At 35.6% G+C, this 20,260-nt stretch overlaps 1 protein-coding gene across 6 annotated transcripts in view; it reads left to right on the forward strand.

Moving 5' to 3' along the window:
* FAM185A (family with sequence similarity 185 member A) overlaps nucleotides 1-20,260 on the forward strand; it is a 180,376-nt gene that overhangs the window by 49,193 nt on the left and 110,923 nt on the right. For all 6 annotated transcript variants that reach the window (XR_013174062.1, XR_013174067.1, XR_013174061.1 and 3 more), the window contains exon 5: nucleotides 9,682-9,723. Coding sequence is in view for 2 of the 6 variants with exons in the window: in XM_077156938.1 (XP_077013053.1) it covers nucleotides 9,682-9,723 (42 nt within the window). In the remaining 4 variants the exon portion in view is untranslated. The remainder of the gene's footprint in view (nucleotides 1-9,681; nucleotides 9,724-20,260) is intronic.

Consider the following 20,260-nt stretch of genomic DNA (forward strand, 5'->3'; position numbering starts at 1 on the left):
AAAAAAACTATACCTCAGATGCAGCTTCATTCAGTGTTTTAACATAATTACATTACAATTAGGTATTATTGTGCTGTCCATTTCTGAGTTTTTGTATCCAGTCCTGTTGCACAGTCCCTTCAGCTCCAATTACCCATTATCTTACCCTATTTCTATCTCCTGATGGTCTCTGTTACCAATGACATATTTCAAGATTATTCTCTAATGTTGGTTCACATCAGTGGGACCATACAGTATTTGTCCTTTAGTTTTTGGCTAGTCTCACTCAGCATAATGTTCTCTAGGTCCATCCATGTTATTACATGCTTCATAAGTTTATTCTGTCTTAAAGCTGCATAATATTCCATCGTATGTATATACCACAGTTTGTTTAGCCACTCGTCTGTTGATGGACATTTTGGCTGTTTCCATCTCTTTGCAATTGTAAATAATGCTGCTATAAACATTGGTGACAATACAGCATTATTGATCTCACAGTGCGAGGGCCAGACTCATCCCTGGGAGTCATCTCCCATGCCGCCAGGGAGACTTTCACCTCTGAATGTTAGATCCCATATACTGGGTAGAGCAATGGTTTCACTTGCAGAGTTGGACTTAGAGTGAGGCCACATGTGAGCAAAATGTCCTCCTGAAGTAACACACACACCTGTAGGTAGGCTAAGCTTCAGAACAGCCAGCCTCAAGATCAAGGACTTGGCCTATTGGTTTGGATGTCCCTAACATTTGACACGGTATCAGGGGTTTCTCTGGTGGTAAAGTTTAATGGTTCCATATTTTTTCTCCCATCCCTTAAAGGACTTTTTGACTATGTGTTTAATATACTCTGGGATGTATCCAGACATTATGTTAAGCTATACACGATTAAAGGCCCTCATTCTTATTCTGGGTTCCCTGTTTTCGGATTGTTTAAATGATCTATCCAGACAAGTTGAGTTAGAGTATGTGCTACAGAAAATTGAGGTTCTGGACAAAATAAACGCTTCTTCCTTTGGTCTCAAAGAGTAGGTGAAGTTCTAAAATATAGACAATGTCTTCCTTACCCCTGTGTTCTGAATTACATTAATCCTGACATGATCAGCTTTGTTCTTATCTCTAAGTACCAGGTTATACATATTTAAAACAACATCTTAAAATCCAGAAATAATAATTACCTCTCCAGACTAAATATGACTACTATAAGAGCTTATAATCTAGGCCACTGTTTTCTTGTAAGTATTTTCTAAAGGAGACCATACAATAATTGCTTATTTTACCTCACCAAATGTCCCACGGGCTCATTCACAATGTTCATACCTCACAACTTCGTTCCTTTTTGTAACAGCACAATATTGGATCATATATATACACCATCATTCACCAATCTACTTCTCAGTCAGTGCATCCTTCAACCACCTCTGTTCATTAGACATCAAAATAGTCAACAATCCATCAACACTCTCAATTTTAGATAATTTCATTGTTCCCAAGAGAAAGTAATGCAAAAAACACACCCTTACCAAATAGAAAACCTTAACTTCCCCTTAACTCTTATCCCTCCCCCCATTATTTTGCCCCTGGTGTTGCTGTGGTACCTGTTAGTCATAGTCCATAGCATGCAATAACAGTCTTCCCTCTATATCCCAAACTTACACTCTTTGTATAAGAATCATACCTTTGAAGTAGTTCACGCAAGAAATTATTTATATTTGTAGTGTTAATCAATGGGACACATGAGTCTTATAACCCCTTTCAATCATGTTCACTTTCAATATGGTTAAATTAGTTATAGACCCACTAGTGATCCACCTTCACTTCTATCTATTCTCTTATAGTTGAGTTCAACCTCATTAGCTAATCGTTCACCCATCACTAGCGTCCCCTATATTCTATATTACAAGCCTCTGAGTTTGTGTTTACCAAGGTTATAATAGCAAAATCATACAGTATCTATCCTTTTGTGTCTGGCCTATTTCACTCAGCATTATGTCCTCAGTGCTTACCCATCTATTCATGTGATTCAGGGCGTCATTTCATCTTCCTGCTGCATGATATTCCACTGTCTGTATATACAACATTTTGTTAATCCACTAGTCTGTTGATGGACACTCAGATTGTTTCCATCTTTTGGTAATTGTGAATAATGCTGCTATGAACATTGGTCTGTTTGTGTCACTGCTTTCAGCTCTTCTGGGTATATACTGAGTAGTGCTGTTACCAGGTCATAGGGCAACTCATAGTGTCCTAAGGAACCACTAAATTGTCTTCTGTAGTGGCTGTACAATTATACATTCTCACCAGCAATGCATAAGTGTCCCAATTTCTCCACATCTTCTCCAACAGTTTCCTATTTGTTTAATAATAGCCATTCTTGTTTGTATATGTGTGTATTTTTGTATTCTCTTTATTGTTTTTTTTAATCTTTTTTATATTGTAAAATAGAACATATACAAAAAAAGGCAATAAATTTCCAAGTACATTTTCTTTTTTTGTTTTGCATGGACAGGCATCAGGAATTGAACCCAGGTCTCCGGCATGGCAGACTAGAATTCTGCCACTGAGCCACCATCATACTGTCCTCCAGTACATTTTAACAAGTAGTTATAGAACAAATTTTTAAGTTTGGTATGGGTTACAGTTCCATGATTTTCGTTTTTCTTCTGTCTGCTCCAAGACACTAGAGACAAACAAAAATATCAATATAATGATTCAGCAGTCATACTCATTTGTTAAATCCTATCTTCTTGGTTATACTCCTCCTTGTCTTTAAGTAACATATATACATAAAATCAATAAATTTCAAAATCTATCGCAACAGTTACTTGTGGAACAGATTTCAGAGTTTGGTATGGGTTATAGTTACACAATTTTGTGTTTTTATTTCTAGCTGTTCTAAGGTACTGGAGGCTAAAAGAAATATCACTATAATGATTCAACACTTATATTCATTTATTAGGCCTGACCATACTCTGTATAACTCCACTATTATCTTTCTCCCTCTCTTTATGGGTATTTGGCCTATGCCCATTCTAATTTTTATATGTTGGAAGGGGCTGCCAATAAAATAGCAACCATTCTTATAGCTGTGAGGTGGCATCTCATTGTAGTCTTGATCTGCATTTCCCTCATAGTTATAATAATAACTATATGAGCATCTCTTCATGTGACTTTTAGCCATCTGTATTTGCTCCTCAGGAAAATGCGTATTTATCTTTTATATTAGGTTGTTCTTTTGTTGTTGCGTATACAATTCTTTCTGTATGCAGGATATCAGACCTTTGATTTCCAAATATTTTCTCCCATTGACTTGGCTGTCTCCTCCCTTTTTTGGCAAAGTGGTTTGAAGCACAAAAGCATTTGATTTTGAGGTGTTTCCATTTATCTATTGTTTCTTTTATTGCTTGTGCTTTGGGTTTAACGTTTAGGAAGTTACCTCAACTTCTTAAAGACCCTATTTCTAGATCTTAAAGATGTTTTCCTACATTTTCTTCTAAGAGCTTTCTGGTACTAGTTCTTATATTTAGGTGTTTGATCCACTTGGAGTTAATTTTTGTGTAGTCTGTAAGGTAAGGGCCCTCTTTCATTCTTTTGAATATTAATATCCAGTTCTCCCATGCCCATTTATTGAAAAGACTGTTTTGTCCTAGTTCAGAGAATTTGGGGGCCTTGTCAGCAATCTATTACCATAGATTTAGTGGTCTGTTTCTGCACTCTTGATTCGATTCCATTGGTCAATACTTCTGTCTTTGTGCCAGTACCATGCTGTTTTGACCATTGTGACTTTATAATAAGTTTTAAAATCAGGAAGTGTTAATCCTCCCACTTTGTTATTCTTCCTTAGTATGCTTTTAGCTATTTGGGGTCTCTTTCTCTTCCAGATGAATTTGGTAACTAGCTTTTCCAAGTCTGCAAAGTAGCTTGTTGGAATTTTTATTTTTACTGCATTGAATGGGTAGAATTGATATCTTAACCATATTTAACCTTCCTATGCATGAGCAAGGAATGCCTTCCACCTATTTAGATCTTCTTTGATTTATTTAACAATGTTATTTAGTTTTCTGTTGACAAGTCCTTTACATCCCTAGTTAAGTTCATTCCTGGGTACTTGATTCTTTCAGTTGCTATTTTGAAAAGAATTTTTTCCTGATTGACTCCTCAGTTAGGTCATTACTTGTGTATAGAAACATTACTGATTTTTGCACATTAATTTTATATCTCACCACCTTGCTAAATTTGTTTATTACCTCAAGTAACTTTGTTGTAGATATTTCAGGATTTTCCAAGTATGGTATCATGTCATCTGCCAATAATGAAAGTTTTACTTCTTCCTTTCTAATTTGGATGCCTTTTATTTCTTTGTCCTGCCTCATTGCTGTAGCTAGAACTTCTAGTACAATGTTACTTCTAGTACAATAACAATGACAGAGGGCATCTTTTTATTGTTCCCAATCTTAGGGGAAATATGTTCAGTCTCTCTCCATTGAGTACAATGCTGGCTATCGGTTTTTCATATATGCCCTTTATCATATTGAGAAAGTTACTGTTCTAGTTTGCTAGCTGCCAGAATGCAATATACCAGAAATGGAATGGCTTTTAAAAAGTGAAATTTAATAAGTTGGTAGTTTACAGTTGTAAGGCTGAGAAAATGTCCCAATTAAAGCAAGTCTATAGAAATGTCCAATTTAAGGCATCCAGGGAAAGATATCTTGGTTCAAAAAGGCCAATGAAGTTCAGGATTTCTCTTAAGTGAGAAGGCACATGGTGAACACAGTCAGGGCTTCTCTCTCAGCTGGAAGGGCACATGGTGAACATGGTGTCATCTGCTAGCTTTCTCTCCTGGCTTCCAGTTTTATGAAGCTCCCTGGGAGGCATGTTCCTTCTTCATCTCCAAAGGTCACTGGCTGGTGGACTCTGCTTCTCATGGCTATCTTGTTCTGCTCTGCTCTCTCTGACTGTCCTTCATTCTCCAAAATGTTTCCTCTTTTGTAGGACTCCAGAAACTTCTCAAGACCCACCCAAATGGATGGAGACATGTCATCACTTAATCCAGCTTAACAACCACTCTTGATTAAATCACACCTCCAGGGACATGATCTTATTACAGTTTCAAACATACAGTATTGATAGGGATTATTCTGTCTTTATGAAATGGGATTTTGATTAAAACATGGTTTTTCTAGGGGACATATAGCCTTTCAAACCAGCAAGTCACCTTTGATTCCTGTCTTTTGACAATATTTATCAGAAAAGAATGTTGAATTTTGTCAAATGCTTTTTCAGCATCAATTGATATGATCATGTGATTTTTTCCCTTTTGATTTGTTAACATGCTGTATTATATTACTTGATTTTCTTGTGTTGAACCATCCTTGCATTCCTGGTATAAACCCCACTTGGTTGTAGTGTATAATTCTTTTAATGTGTTATTGGATTTTATTGGCTAGTATTTTGTTGATAATTTTTGCACCTATATTCATTAGGGAGATTGGCTAATAGTTTTCCTTTCTTGCAGCTTCTTTACCCAGTTTGAGTATTAAAGTACTGTTAGTTTCATAAAATGAGTTAGGTAATGTTCCTTTTTCCTCAATTTTTTGGAAAAAATTGGGCAGGATTGGTGTTATTTCTTTTTGGAATGTTTGATAAAACTTGTCTGTGATGCCATCTGGCCCTTGGCATTTCTTTGTAGGAAGATTTTTGATGACTGATTGAATTTCTTTACCTGCGATTGGTTTGATAAGAACTTCTGTTTCTTACAGAGTCATTGTAGCTCATTTGTGTGTTTCCAGGAATATGTCTAATTCAGCTAAGTTGTTTAGTTTGTTGGCATATAGTTGTTTATAGTATCCTCTTATGATTTCTTTTATTTCTTCAGGGTTTGTGGTAATGACCCCCTCTCATTTCTGATTTTGTGTATTTGCATTTTCTTTCTTTTTCTCTTTGTCAGCCTTGCTAGTGGCCCATCAATTTTATTGATTTTCTCTAAGAACCAACTTTTAGTTTTATTGATTCTTTCTATTGTTCTTTTGTCCTCCCATTCATTTAACTCTGCCTTAATCTTTATTTCTCTTCTTGTATTTGCTTTGGGGTTAGTTTGTGGTTCTTTCTCACATTACTCCAGGTGAGCAGTTAAGTCCTTGTTTTTTGCTCACTCTTCTTTTTTTATATAGGCATTTAGGGCAATAAATTTTCCTCCCACGCAGCCTTTGCTGCATCCTTTAAGTTCTAATATGTTTTATTCTCGCAATTTCTTCTTTGACTAACTGATTGTTTAAGAGTGTGTTATTTACTCTTCATATATTTGTGGAAGTTCTCATTCTTTGGTAGTTATCAATATCTAGCCTCATTCCATTGTGATCAGAGAAAGTCCTTTGAATAATTGAAATGTTTTTAAATTTATAAAGACCAGTTTTGTCTTTGATCTACGATCTATCCTAGAGAATGTCCCATGAGCACTAGAGAAGAATGTATATCCTGGTGTTTGGGGGTGTAATGACCTATATATGTCTGTTAGTTTAATTCATTTATCAAGTTGTTTAACTTCTCCATTTCCTTGCTGATGCTCTGTCTGCTTGTTCTATCTATAGAGTGGTGTATTGAAGTCTCCTACTGTTGTTGTTGAAACGTTTGTAATGCCCTTCAGTTTTGCCACATCTCTCTTATGTACTTTGGAGCTCCTTGATTGGGAGCATAAACATTTATTATGTTATTTCTTCTTGGTGAATTATCCCTGTTATTAATACATAGTGTCCTTCTTTGTCTCTTATGATGTCTTTAAATTTAAAGTCTATTTTGTCCAATATTAATATAGCTGCTACTACTACTTTTGGTTACAGCTTGTGTGGAACATCTTTTTCCACCATTTCACTTGCAATGTATGTGTATCCTTGTGTCTAAGATAAGTCTCTTCTATGCAGCATATAACTGGATTATATTTCTTGATCTATTCTGCCAATCTGTGCCTTTTAATTGGTAAGTTTAGTGTATTAACATTCAAAGTTATTACCTGAAAGGCATTTCTTGAATCCACCATCTTATCCTTTGGACTTTTTCTTTAACTTTTTTTATTGTATGATATAACATATATACAAAGCAAAGAAAGAAAAAAGCAATAGTTTTGAAAGCACTCTTCAACAAGTAGTTACAGGACACATCCCAGAGTTTGTCATGGACTTCCAAATTTTGGATTTCATTTGTCAGAGTTTTATATTCTTTTCCCTCTCTCTCTTTTTATCCTTTAAGTTACCCTTACTGGTGCTCTTCAATTCTGTGCCCTCCTCCAGACCTCCCTCTCCTGTCTTCTTTTTTTTTTTTTTTTCAGTTGGCAGAACTCCCTTTAGTATTTCTTGTAGGGCCGGTCTCTTGTTGACAGATTCTTTCAGCATTTGTTTGTCTGTGAAAGTTTTAATCTTTCCCTCAGTTTTGAAGGATAATTTGGCTGGGAATGGAATTCTTGACTAGAAGTCTTTCTCTTTCAGAATCTTAAATATATCATACCAGTGCCCTCTTGCCTCCATAGTGCCAGTTGAGTAGTCTGAACCCAGTCTTATGTGGTTTCCCTTGTATGTTGTAGATTGTTTTTCTCTTGCTGCTTTCAGGATTTTCTGCTTCACTTTGACATTTGACAAACTGATTAGTATGTGTCTGGGGGAAGGTGTATTTGGGTTATCCTATTTGGAGTTCATTGGGATTCTTTAAATTGCGTATTTATGTTCCTTTTAAGCATTGGGAAATATTCCCCCATTATATCCTCAACTAGCATCCCTAGCCCTTTACTCTTCTCTTTCTGGAACACTGATGATTCTTATATTTGTACACTTTGTTTTGGCCATCACTTCTCTGAGATCCAGGTCATATTTTTCCATCTTTTTTGCCATTTGCTCTTTTGACTGTTCAAAGTCAGTTGTCTTCTGTTCTAGTTTGCTTGTTTTTTCTTCTGCCTGTTCAAATCTGCTGTTGTGTGTATCTAGTATATTTTTGATTTGGTCTACAGCATCTTTAATCTTTGATATCTGCTATTTTTCTATTCTTTCAAATTCTCTTTATGCTCTTCTAGTGTCTTTTTTATCTCCTTTATATCATTAGCCATCCCATTTATTTTATTTAGTTGTATGAATATCTTTGATTAGTTGTTCCAAAGTCTGTGTCTCCTCTGGTGTTTTAATTAGGTCATTAGGCTGTGCTATATCTGTCTGCATCTTCACATGCTTAGTGATTTTCTGTTGTCTTCAAGGCATGTAAATATCTTGATAGGGTTACTTTGGAAATTGAGTTCCTTCAGTCTACAGCTTTGTATTTGCGGGACTGATGCGGGATTCTTGCAGCACAGGGAGGAGGTGACGAGGTTCAGGTGTGTGGGATATATGGTGAGTCACAGGTCACAGCACTCTACGCGTGAGGGTAGCAGTTCAAGGAATACAGTTTGGCTTACTTCCTAGTCCCCATCCCCCCATCTGTGCACTCCTGAGGGCTTCTTTGGTCTTCCATTTGGAAAGGGGTACATTAGGCTGTTTGCAGTGGCCAGATGGTCTCTCATTCTGTGTGTCTCAGTTCTTCACCTTTTGCAACCAGGATCTCCCTTTGTGGTGTAGAAGACCCTCCCAGGTCACTTATACCTTGGTATCATCGTCTCAGTCACCTTCCCATCCTTTCTGTAGCTGTTGCTTGGAGCAGGGGTGAACTCCACCCATCCTGTTCCACCATCTTCTTGGAACCTCCCCACAAACCAGGTTTTTAATCCTACAGAATAAACTCATATTCATTATTATGGAAGGTAAGACCTTTGAAGAGATTTTTGCAGTCAAAGCATATTTGTTTGATGAATGAATGAAGTGCTTTTTTGTTTTTCTTAAATACTGATATATTTCTGTGTTTATGAAATATGCAAAATAAAAGAAATGAGTTCCCTTACCTTAAATTAATTCTGAGACCATAATTATTCCTTTACTTTTTAGTGTGATTTTAGAATAATGGTAGAAGAGCTAATATTTTTATTGCTCACACTTCTAATTGAGCGAATATGAGGAGTATACTGTATTGTTCCATTAACACACACTTGAAGAATAACCCTACTCTTTTTGCTGTTGGAGGAATGGGGGCTCATACTTGTCCTGGAAAATATATTTTTATTGAAAGATGAAAACTGTTGATGCTTTTTGTTGCCATTTATACCTCATTGTATTCATTATTGCTAGTGCCTGAAATCACTTTAACTTTTTGCCACAGAAACCACTTTAATATAACAGATAGACATGGATTACTGGCCTAAAAATTAACAGTAATTATTTTTTTCCATAGAATGTTTTAGTGTTACTTGGTTCAAACTTGGCTTTGTATACTCTGATAAGTATATTAATGTTTAGGTTGAAAATAGATAGTGAGTACATTTGAGTAATGTTTTTTTTTCATTTCTGGGTTTTAGAAGTATCATTATTTTTCCTCCACATTTTCCAGAAAGTATGGTGGTTTGTTTTATAGTTATTACAAAGGCTATGGTTCAGGAGTGGTAGAAAAGGATTTCCAAAGATGCCTATTTCAGAGATGCAATTAAATCTGACTGGAATTGTGAGACTGAAAAAATTTACCAATACATAATTATGAAATAACATTTTAGATATCCAGCCATGTTTTAGGATACCATATAACACAGTTCCTTTCTAGATTTTTCCTAATAAATAGACTTGTCTTTTCTTTTTCTCTTTTTTACAGGTAATATAACATTACAAAGCAAGATGGGTAACATCATAATAGGTATGTTGTAAGTAACTAATTGGGAAATTTTGCCTCCTATTTTTAATACCTATAGTTGTAATGCTTTGATAGAGTAAGTAAAGTCTGCAGTTTAGATAATGAACCTGACAGGATCCTAATCTGCGAATCATATATAGGCAGTGTATGAATGTATGGACTTAATTTCTTGAAGGTTATTGATTCATCATCCATAAATATGTCTTAAGTATAGGTTTGGTGTCAATAAAAATGGAGTTAGAATTCTGATTTTACCACTTTCTAGTCCTAGGCAAATTACCTAACTTCTGTGTGTGTCAGTTTCCACAACTGAAAAAATGGAATTGATTAATAAGTACCTACCGTACAGGATTATTGTAAGGATTAAATGTGATTGTGTGTGTATGCTACATATGTGTGTGTATGCTACATAAAGCATTGTAGCAAAGCATTTGATGTAGTAAAAATTTAAAAATAGTATCTGTTTTCATTATTGTTATTGTTCTAATCCTAAACCAAAGTAGTGGCTGGTAGTCACCACATGTGATGGTGCTGTGCCTGTGGGAGATAAAGTTCAGATTTCCAACTGGGGATACCCAGAACATTCATCTCCCTCTGCTCTATCCCAGCTTGTCTATCAGAAAGAGAAGATACATTCTCAGGTCCAAGATTGGTGGTTGTTTTTTAGGCCTAAAGGACTGGTAGGTTAGAGATAGGAAATTAGGGTCTTTGTGGGGAACTGTGGCTTACTGTAAATGCTCAGTACCTCCAGGTTTTGTCCTTTTTGACATTTTAGATTTTGCACTTTCTTTTTGTTGATTGAAATAGTTGTTATTCCAACAGTCCTTTTCCCTGTTATCTCTGAATTTTCTGGTCTGAAGCACACTTTTTTTTCCCTAGAAATTATAATTTTTATATTCAATGGGGCTTCCTAAGTGATAATGGTGAATCATTTTAGCTAAGACATGGCAGAAAGATTTACCTGTACTCCAGTGGGAAATCAGGATTTACCATTGACTCTCCTGGCCGTTTCATCAGAGGGTCCATCTGGGGACAGTAAAGGAAGTTTCTAGGGTAAAAAAAAGGTAGATTGGAAGAAATGAGAATCTGAGAATCCCTTGTAATAGTAAGGGAAGAGGGAGGGGATAAGAAGGGGAATATTCTAAATTGGTAGGCATAGGGAGTTTCAGTACCCACTAGCAGGTCCTTTAGGCAGGTGTGAATTTGAGGCTCGAATACTTAAAATGTTGGTGGTTTTCCTGGGTGGAAATATGGGAAAATAAAAGAAATAGCCATACTCTCTAAAATTGAAAATAAGTGGTGGTTTGTTCATACTAGAAAAGAATAGTAATGAATAATAGGCAAGAATGAAATGGGCAGTAATTTATACAGTTAAAAATAATTTCATTGTTAAAATAAATTTGTTTGAAATGCTAGTGATCAATGAAAGGGAGGGGTAAGAGTTATGGTATGTATAATCTTTTTTTTTCTGTTTTCGTTTTCTTTCTTTCTCTGTTGTCTTTTTATTTCTTTTTCTGAATTGATGCAAATGTTCTAAGAAATGATGACTATGCAGCTAAGTATGATATTGTGAATTACTGATTATATATGTAGAATGGAATGATCACATGTTAATGTTTTAGTTCGTTTGTTGGTAAATTTTTTTTAAATTAATAAATTAAAAAAATAATTTCATGTTCTTTTTACAAATGATAAATATTATGAACTTTTGTTATTTTCCCCTATAAATTCTCCCCCTTTTCCCACTCTTAAGTACCAGAGGGATTTTAAGCCATAGTTTTATTTTCCTTAGATCTAAGTCTCTGTTCACTCAAAGATAATTCCCTGAGTCCAGTGTTAAGAAATACCTTAAAATTGACCATGTTTACAGAATTATTTAGCAACCCTTCATAATTTTCTTTAGATAAATTTATCTTGGCTGTAGGTTGTTTTTAAAAATCCATAAATATGTGAAGGTAACTAAAGATTTAATTTCTCATTTTACAATGTATCATTGATAAAACTTTGAATCTTATTTTGGAAAAGCCTTTCAAAATAAGATAAAATATGTATTTATAAAGTTATCATGTTTTGATATGTGACAATGGGAAAAGTATGGACTCAAGAAGTAGTTTTAGGTGTGAATTTTGGCTCTACCATATATTACATTTTTATTACTAAATAACTTTGGCCAAATTATTAAATCTTGGGTTGTGGGGAGATGGCAGAGTAGGAAGCTCCAGAAATCAGTTCATCCACCAGAACAGCTATTGAATTATACAGAACTGTCTATCCAGAGTCTAGTGGAACACTATGCAGCCTCCAGGGAGGAGTGGGAGGAAGAATCTGGTAAATTGTGATAACTACTGGTGATCTCACCCTCTTTACAGAAGCTATCATCCCTTTTCTCCCAGCCTCATAGCAGGAAGCAGTGGGGACTGAAGCTTGGACTAATGGTATGGCTTGGCTGGTGACGGGGTGGGACATAAAGACCTAGTCCTCCAAACTCTAGGGATGTGTGGTCTGATCACAGATCTTTGCTTTTGATCAGCTACTTCAGATTGCATGGGGGCTGGCTTTGAGGGCAGTCATTGTTCCTCCCCACTCAAGTAAAGGCAGCAGAAGAATCTTAAAGACAAGTAAACATCCACAAAAGTGCAGAAAACAGTAAAAGAGCTACATTAATTGGGCAAGTGTTAAATCAAGAAAATGTAATTTCAAAACCCACAAAAAAGACTCCTGGCACCCTGGCTGGCCCCTCCTGCACCCCTCATAATGCAGGGGGAAGCCAGCTTGCACTCTCATTGTGGTTCCCTGACTTCGATCCAGACAGAGGAGAGTGGCCCTTCTGCATATTCTAGGGCACAAGTATATCAGTGCCAATCTATGGGTGTGGGTCTGAGAGACTGAGTGGTAGAATGTATCTTAGGCTCCCCCTTCCAGAATTTGTTCTCTAAGGACCTTGGAGAAACAATTAAGATAATGTGGCCTAGGGCAAAGAACTGCCTGCATTAAGTCCTTCAAAAGACCACCCAGGAGGGGTTGGAGATCTATTTCAAAAGAAATAGAAGGGGTGTTCACTCAAACCCCTGTAAACTATGAACAGGGAATTCCTAAGTCTTTTAGCAAGTGCAAGTCCAGGAAAAGAAGCAGATGCAGTTGCTCCAGGAATGGCTCCAGGCAGGCTCAGATAAAACAGAGAGGTCCCTGTACTTTGGATTAGTCTCAGGATGATCTCCTTGGTAGGTGGGCTAAGCTCTGAAGGAAACCACTAGAGAAAACAGTGCCAATTTGCAAAGACAGTAAAAGGTGAGTTTTTGCTTTGATTTGTTTGTTTTGACTAGCTCTGGCATTTAAGGAAATAATCACTCACTCAATATAAACTCACTCAACACAAACTTAGCTCAGGGGCTAAATACCAGAGTTAACATTAAAATATTAAAATATACACTGTAAGTATATGTGTATGCTACTGAAGATAAGTTGCCCTCAAGTCAACTGATATTATTTATTTAGGATGTTAAATTTCAACCTTATGGTAAGTACAAAGAAAATACATGAAAAATATATTCAGAAAGAAAGGAGAAGGGACTCAAAATTGCACAGTATAAAAAACAAATAATATGAATGAAGGCATTAATGGAAGAATTAAGGGTAAAAAAGTTATAAGAATTCCAAAGACAAAATAGCAAAGTGGCAGAAGAAATTACTGCATGATCAGTAGTTACTTTAAATGTAAATAGATTAAAACTCCATTCAAAATGCAGAGATTGGCAGAATGGATAAAAAAGCATTATCACCCAGCTAAATGCCGTTTACAAGAGTCTTACCTTAAATTCAAAGACATAAGTAGATGGAAAATGAAAGGATGGAAAAAATATTCTATGCAAGTAGTAGCCAAAAGAGAGCTAGAGTGGCTATACTAATGTCAGATTAAATGGACTTTAAATTAAAAACTGTAATGAGGGACAAAAGTCATAATATATTGATAGAGGAGTCAATTCAAAATGAAGACATAATGATAAATATATATGCACCAAACAGCAGACCCCCAAGATATATGAAGGGAATATTGACAGATTTGAGTACATATTAATATTAATATATAAATGAATAGAACATCTAGACAGAAGATCAATAAGAAAATAGTAGACTTGAATGATACTTAAAACCAGATAGACCTAACAGATCTATATAAAGTAGTTCATCCAACAGCCAGTGCAAGATACATTCTTCTCCAGTGAACATGGTATATTCTCCTGTATAGAACATATTTTAAGTCAAAAAACAAGTCTCAAGCGGGCCACGGCGGCTCAGCAGGCAGAATTCTTGCCTGCCATGCCAGAGACCCAGGTTTGATTCCTGGTACCTGCCTGTGCAAAAAAAAAAAGTCTCAATAAATATAAAGATGTTGAAATCATACAATGTGTCTTCTCTGACGAGAGTGGGATGAAGCTAGAAATCAATAACAGAGGAAGTGGAAAATTCACAAATATCAGAAAATTAAAGAATATATTCATAAAACAATAGGTCAAGAAGAAATCACAAGGAAAATTAGGACATAACTTGAGGTGAATGAAAAGGAAAACATAGCATACTAAAACTTAGAGGATGTAGCAAAGGCAGTGCTGAGTGGGAAATCTATAGCTCTAAATGCTGCTTACATTTAAAAAAAAGAAGAAAGATCTCAAATCAAAGAGCTAACATAAAAAAATGGGGAATCTAGAAAAAGGAGAGCAAATTAAACTCAGAGTGAGTAGAAGGAAGGAAATAAAGGTTACAGTGGAGGTAATTGAAATAGAGACTAAAAAAACCTCAATGGAATCCACAAAACCAAAAATTGGCTGTTAAAAAAGATCAATAAAATTGAATTTGCATTGTTCTACATAAAATGAATGCCACCCATCGCAACAGGGTTGTAAGAGTTTAAATAAAGTATATAAGGTCTAGCATGATGCTGGTAGTTATCCAACAAATGATCCTTCCATTTCCTCTTCTAGTTTATTATGTAAGTAAAACCAGTTCACCATTGTATTTTTTTAATGCAATTGTATTGAGATATATTCACACAGCATAGAAACTATCCGAAATATAATAATTTGCATAAAGCCCCCCATGATCAAATTTAGAACATTTTCATTACTCCAGAAAAGAAATAAAAAAGAAAACCTTAATCCTCCCATATTCCTTATCCCCCCATATTATTGACCCATAGAATTGGTATGGTACATTTGTTACTCTTACTGAAAAAGTATTAAAATATTACTGTTAACTATAGTACATAGTTTGTGATAGATACATTTTTCCCATATACCCCTCTATTATTAATTCCTTATAATAATGTTGAACATTGGCTCTAGTTCATGAAAGAACTTTTTAATATTTGTACAGTTAACATGGACATTGTCTACAAGATTAAATGTTATACATTCCCATGTTTTAACATCCAACTTCCCTTCTGGTGACATACTTGACTCTAAACTTCCCCTTTCCATCATGCTCATATACCATTCAGCACTGTTAATTATTCTCACAATAACGTGCTAACATCACCTCTGTTCATTTCCAAATGTTTACATTTAATTCAGCCTAGTTAAACATTTTGTACATATTAAGCCACCACTTCCCATTCTTTAGCCTCATTCTTTATCTCAGTAACCTATAGTCTATATTTTATGTCTATGAGATTACATATTATAATTAGTTCCTATCAGTGAGATCATATAATATTTGTCCTTTTGTGTCTGAGTTATTTTACCTAACATAATGTCCTCAAGGTTCATCCATGTTGTTGCATACTTCAGGACTTCATTCCTTCTTACTGCTGAATAATATTCCGTTGTATATATATACCACATTTTATTTATTCATCATCTGTTGATGGGCACTTGGGTTGTTTCCATCTTTTGGCAATTGTGAATAACACCACTATGAACATAGGTGTGCAAATGTCAGTTTGCATACCTGCTTTCAGATCTTCTCGGTATATGCCTAGTAGCAGTATTGCCAGGTTGTAAAGCAACTCTATACTTAGCTTCCTGAGGAACCACCAAACAGTTCACCACAGCAGCTATACCACTTCACTTTCCCACCAGCAGTGAATAAGTGTTCCAATTTCCCCACATCTTTTCCAGTACTTTTTGTTGTTGTTGTTATTTAACAGTGGCAATTCTAATAGATGTGAGAGATACTTCATTGTGGTTTTGATTTGCATTCCCCTAATAGCTAATGAAGCTGAGTATCTTTCACGTGCCTCTTAGCCATCTGTGTTTCCTCTTTGGAAAAAATAAAGTCCTTTGCCCGTTTTCATTTGGATTGTCTTTTTGTGGTTGAGTTGTAGGACTTCTTTATATATTCTGGATATCGAACCCTTATCAGAGATGTGGTTTCCAAATATTTTCTTCCATTGAATCAGTTGCCTTTTCATCCTTTTGACAAAGTCCTTTGAAGCACTGAAGTACTTGATTTTGAAGCATTCCCATTTATCTATTTTTTGTTGTTGTTGCTTGTGCTTTGGGTGTGAAGTCTAAAAACTGCTGCCTATTGCTAGATTTTGAAGATGTTTCCCTACCTTATCTTCTACGAGTTTTTTGATACTGGCTTTTATATGTAGATCTTTGATCCATTATGATTAATTTTTGAATAGAATGAGATAGGGGTCTTCTTTCATTCTTTTTTCCTTACAGATATCCAGTTCTCCAATAGAAGAGACTGTTCTGTCCCAGTTGAGTGGGCTTGGGAGCCTTATCACAAATCAATTGGTCGTATAAATGAGGGTCTATTTCTGAGCTTTCAATTTAATTCTCTTGATCAATATGTCTATCGTGGGTGGGCCACGGTGGCTCAGCAGGTAAGAGTGCTTGCGTGCCATGTCCGAGGACCCGGGTTCTATTCCCGGTGCCTGCCCATGTTAAAAAAATATATATATATATATGTTTATCATTATGCCAGTACCATGCTGTTTTTGACCGCTGTGGCTTTTTAATATGCTTTAAAGTCAGGAAATGTTCTTCTTTTTCAAGACATTTTTGGCAATTTGAGGCCTCTTACCCTTCTAAATAAAATTGATAATTAGCTTCTCCGTTTCTGCAAAGTAGTCTGTTGGAATTTTTATTGGTGCTGCATTGACTCTGTAGATAAATTTGGGTAGAATTCATATCTTAATGACATTTAGCCTTCAAATGCATGAACATCGAATGTCTTTCCATTTATTAAAGTCTTCTTTGATTTCTTTTAGTAGTATTTTGTGATTTTATGTGTACAAGTTCTTTACATCCTTCATTAGGTTTATTCCTAATATTTGATTCTTTTAGATGCTATGGTAGATGGAATTCTTAAGTATCTCCTTGAATAGCTCATTATTATTGTATAGACACACCATTGATTTTTTTTGTGTTGACCTTGTATTCCACCATTTTGCTGAACTCACTTATGAGCTCAAATAGCTTTGATGTCATTTTTTTCTGGATTTTTCTAAATATAGTAACATTTATCTGCAATTAGCAACAGTTTTATTTCTTTCTTTCCAATTTGGATGCTTTTTATTTCTTTTTCTTGCCTAAATGCTCTAGCTAGAACTTCTGCCACAATGTTGAATAGCAGCAGTGACAACTTGGAAAGCTATGTTTTTTTTTTTTAATGTTCAGATTTACCTTAGTCCTACCTACATCAGCCTCATTCATATCTCTAATTGAAGTCTGATAATTTTTTTCAGTATTTTTAACAGCTGCTGTATGGGATAATGCTGACTTTCATAGCTGCGGAACTCCTCTGAGTCTCAAGTGTCACGCAAATACTGGATATTCCAGGGAACGACCAGGTCATACACAAAGAGCTCAGCATCTCAGAATTTAGAAATAACAGCTAAACCTCAGGAATAGATGTGGATGCTGTAAAAGCTTACAATCTAGAAACCTTTAAAATAAGTCTGATTGAACATTCTGTACTCCTTAATCATTAATTACCCAATCTCTGCCCATATTCTATTACCTGATAACCTATGCTCTTGAATTCAGTTCTTAGAGTTCGCACATTATAGTTAGTTCATATTAGTGAGATCTTACAATATTTTGTCTTTTAATTTCTAGCTTATTTCACTCAATATAATGTCCTCAAGGTTCATTTACAACTTCATTCCTTCTTGCAGCCACTCAATAGTCTGTTGTATGTATACACCATGGTTCTCCCTTCCATACATCCAACAGTGTACCCTTAGGCCACCTGCATCCATTGCAAATTGTAAATACTGCCACCAAAACACCAGTGTGTTCATTCCTGTTCCTGCTTTCAGTTCTTCCAAGTGTATACCTAAGCTGCCATCTTGGCCTGGAAGACCCCAAGTGTATACCTAATAAATAGGTTGCAGGATCATATGACAACTTTGTCTCCTGTGGAACCGCCACACTACCCTCCATAGGGGCTACACCATTCTACTTCCCTACCCACAGTAAATAGTACCTCTCTCTCCACATTTTCTCCAGCGTCTATATCTTTCTGTTCATTTTTAAAACAGTTTTATTCACACCCCATGCAATCCATCCTCAGTAAAAAAATCAATGACTTCTGGTATAATCACAGTTATACAATCACCACCACAAGCTATATGAGAACTTTTCCATTTCCTCCACAAAGAGAGAAGAGGAAAAAAATGAAGAGTAAAATCATGAAAAGAAGAAACAATAACACGAAGAATCCTATAACCGTTCTTTATATCCCCCTCTTATTGATGTTTAGCTTAGGTATATTGCATTTGCGACAATTAATCGAAGCATAATACAATGTTACTGTTGTCTACAGACCCCACTTTGCATTGATTATATTTTTTTCATATACCATACCATTTTAAACACCTTGCAATATTGCTGTTCATTTGTTTTCCCTCATATAAAAACTTTCTTATATTTGTACATTTAATCACCATCATTGTCCACACTATGTTTTGCTAAGTTGTATAGTCCTCTACCGTTTTTATCCTCTGTCTTTCCCTCAGGTGCCGTAAGGGCCTTCCTTTTTCAACAATACTCATATCTCAGCTTTGTTCATTATACTTACAACATTGTGCTACCATCAGATAGTATTGTGCTATCTGTTTCTGGATATTTGCAGTCAATCCTGTTGAACATTCTCTACTCCTTCAGCATCAAATGCCCAATCTCTACCCCTTAATATCTCCGGATAATCTGTATTCTTAGCTTTAACTCTCAAAGTTTACTCATTATTGTGAGTTCATATTAGTGAGACCATACAGTATTTGTCCTTTTGTTTCTGACTAATTTCACTCAATATATTGCCCTCAGTTCATCTATGTTGTTGCATACATCATTTTACTGTATCTTGCAACTGCATAATATTCCATCATGTGTATATACCACAGTTTGTTAACCCACTCATCCATTGATGGGCATTGGGCTGTTTCCATCCCTTGGCAATCATGAATGATGCTGCTAAAAGCATTGGTATGCAAATGTCCATTTGTGTCCCTGCCTTGAGTTACTCCAAATATATACCTAGTAAATGAAGTGCTGGATCATATGGCAACTCTAAATTTAGCTTCCCAATGACCTGCCAAACTGCCTTCCAGAGAAGTTGCACCACTCTATATTCCCACTATTTTAGTTTGCTAATTCTGACAGAATGCAATATACCAGAAATTGGTTGGCTTTTATAAAGGGAACCTATTGTTACAATTTTACAATTCTAAGGCCATGAAAAGTCCAAACTAAGGCATCTAGAAAAAGATACCTTGACTCAAGAAACGGTGATGACATCTGACATCTGGAATACCTCTGTCAGCTGGGAAGGCAGATGGCTGACATCGCCTGGTCATTTGTCTTCTGGTTTCAAACAGCTTCCAGGAGGCATTTTCTTTCTGAATCTCCAAATGTCTGTGTCTGTGTAGGCTCTCAACTTCTTCAAAAATGGTTCCCTCTTAAAGGCGTACAGTAAGATGGATTAAGACCCACCTTGAATGGGCAGAGACATCTCCATGGAAACCACCTAATCAAAAGTTCCCACCCAAATTCATGTGGGTTATATCTCCATAGAAATAACTTAATAAAAAACATCCCACCCAAGCAATAGTTCTGCTCCCATAAGTGTGTATTAGGATTGAAAGAACATGGCTTCTGGGGTACACAACAGTCTCAAACCAGCACACCCACTAACAGTGAAAAAATGTACCTCTTTTTTTTATTAATTTTTTAATTTTTTTAACCATAACAACAAACACAAACATTCTTACCATATGATCATTCCATTCTACATATATAATCAGTAATTCACAATATCATCACATAGTTGTATATTCATCATCATGATCACTTCTTAGAACATCTGTATCAATTCAGAAAAAGAAATAAAAAGAAAACAGAAAAAAATTCATATATACCATACTCCTTACCCCTCCCTTTATTGATCACTAGTATTTCAATCTACTAAATTTATTTTAACATTTCTTCTGCCTATTATTTATTTTTAATCCATATGTTTTATTCGTCTGCCAAAGAGATAGATAAAAGGAGCATCAGACAAGGTTTTCACAATCACAGAGTCACATTGCAAA

The sequence above is a fragment of the Tamandua tetradactyla genome, chromosome 1 (assembly GCF_023851605.1).
Source record: "Tamandua tetradactyla isolate mTamTet1 chromosome 1, mTamTet1.pri, whole genome shotgun sequence".
Lineage (NCBI taxonomy): Eukaryota > Metazoa > Chordata > Mammalia > Pilosa > Myrmecophagidae > Tamandua > Tamandua tetradactyla.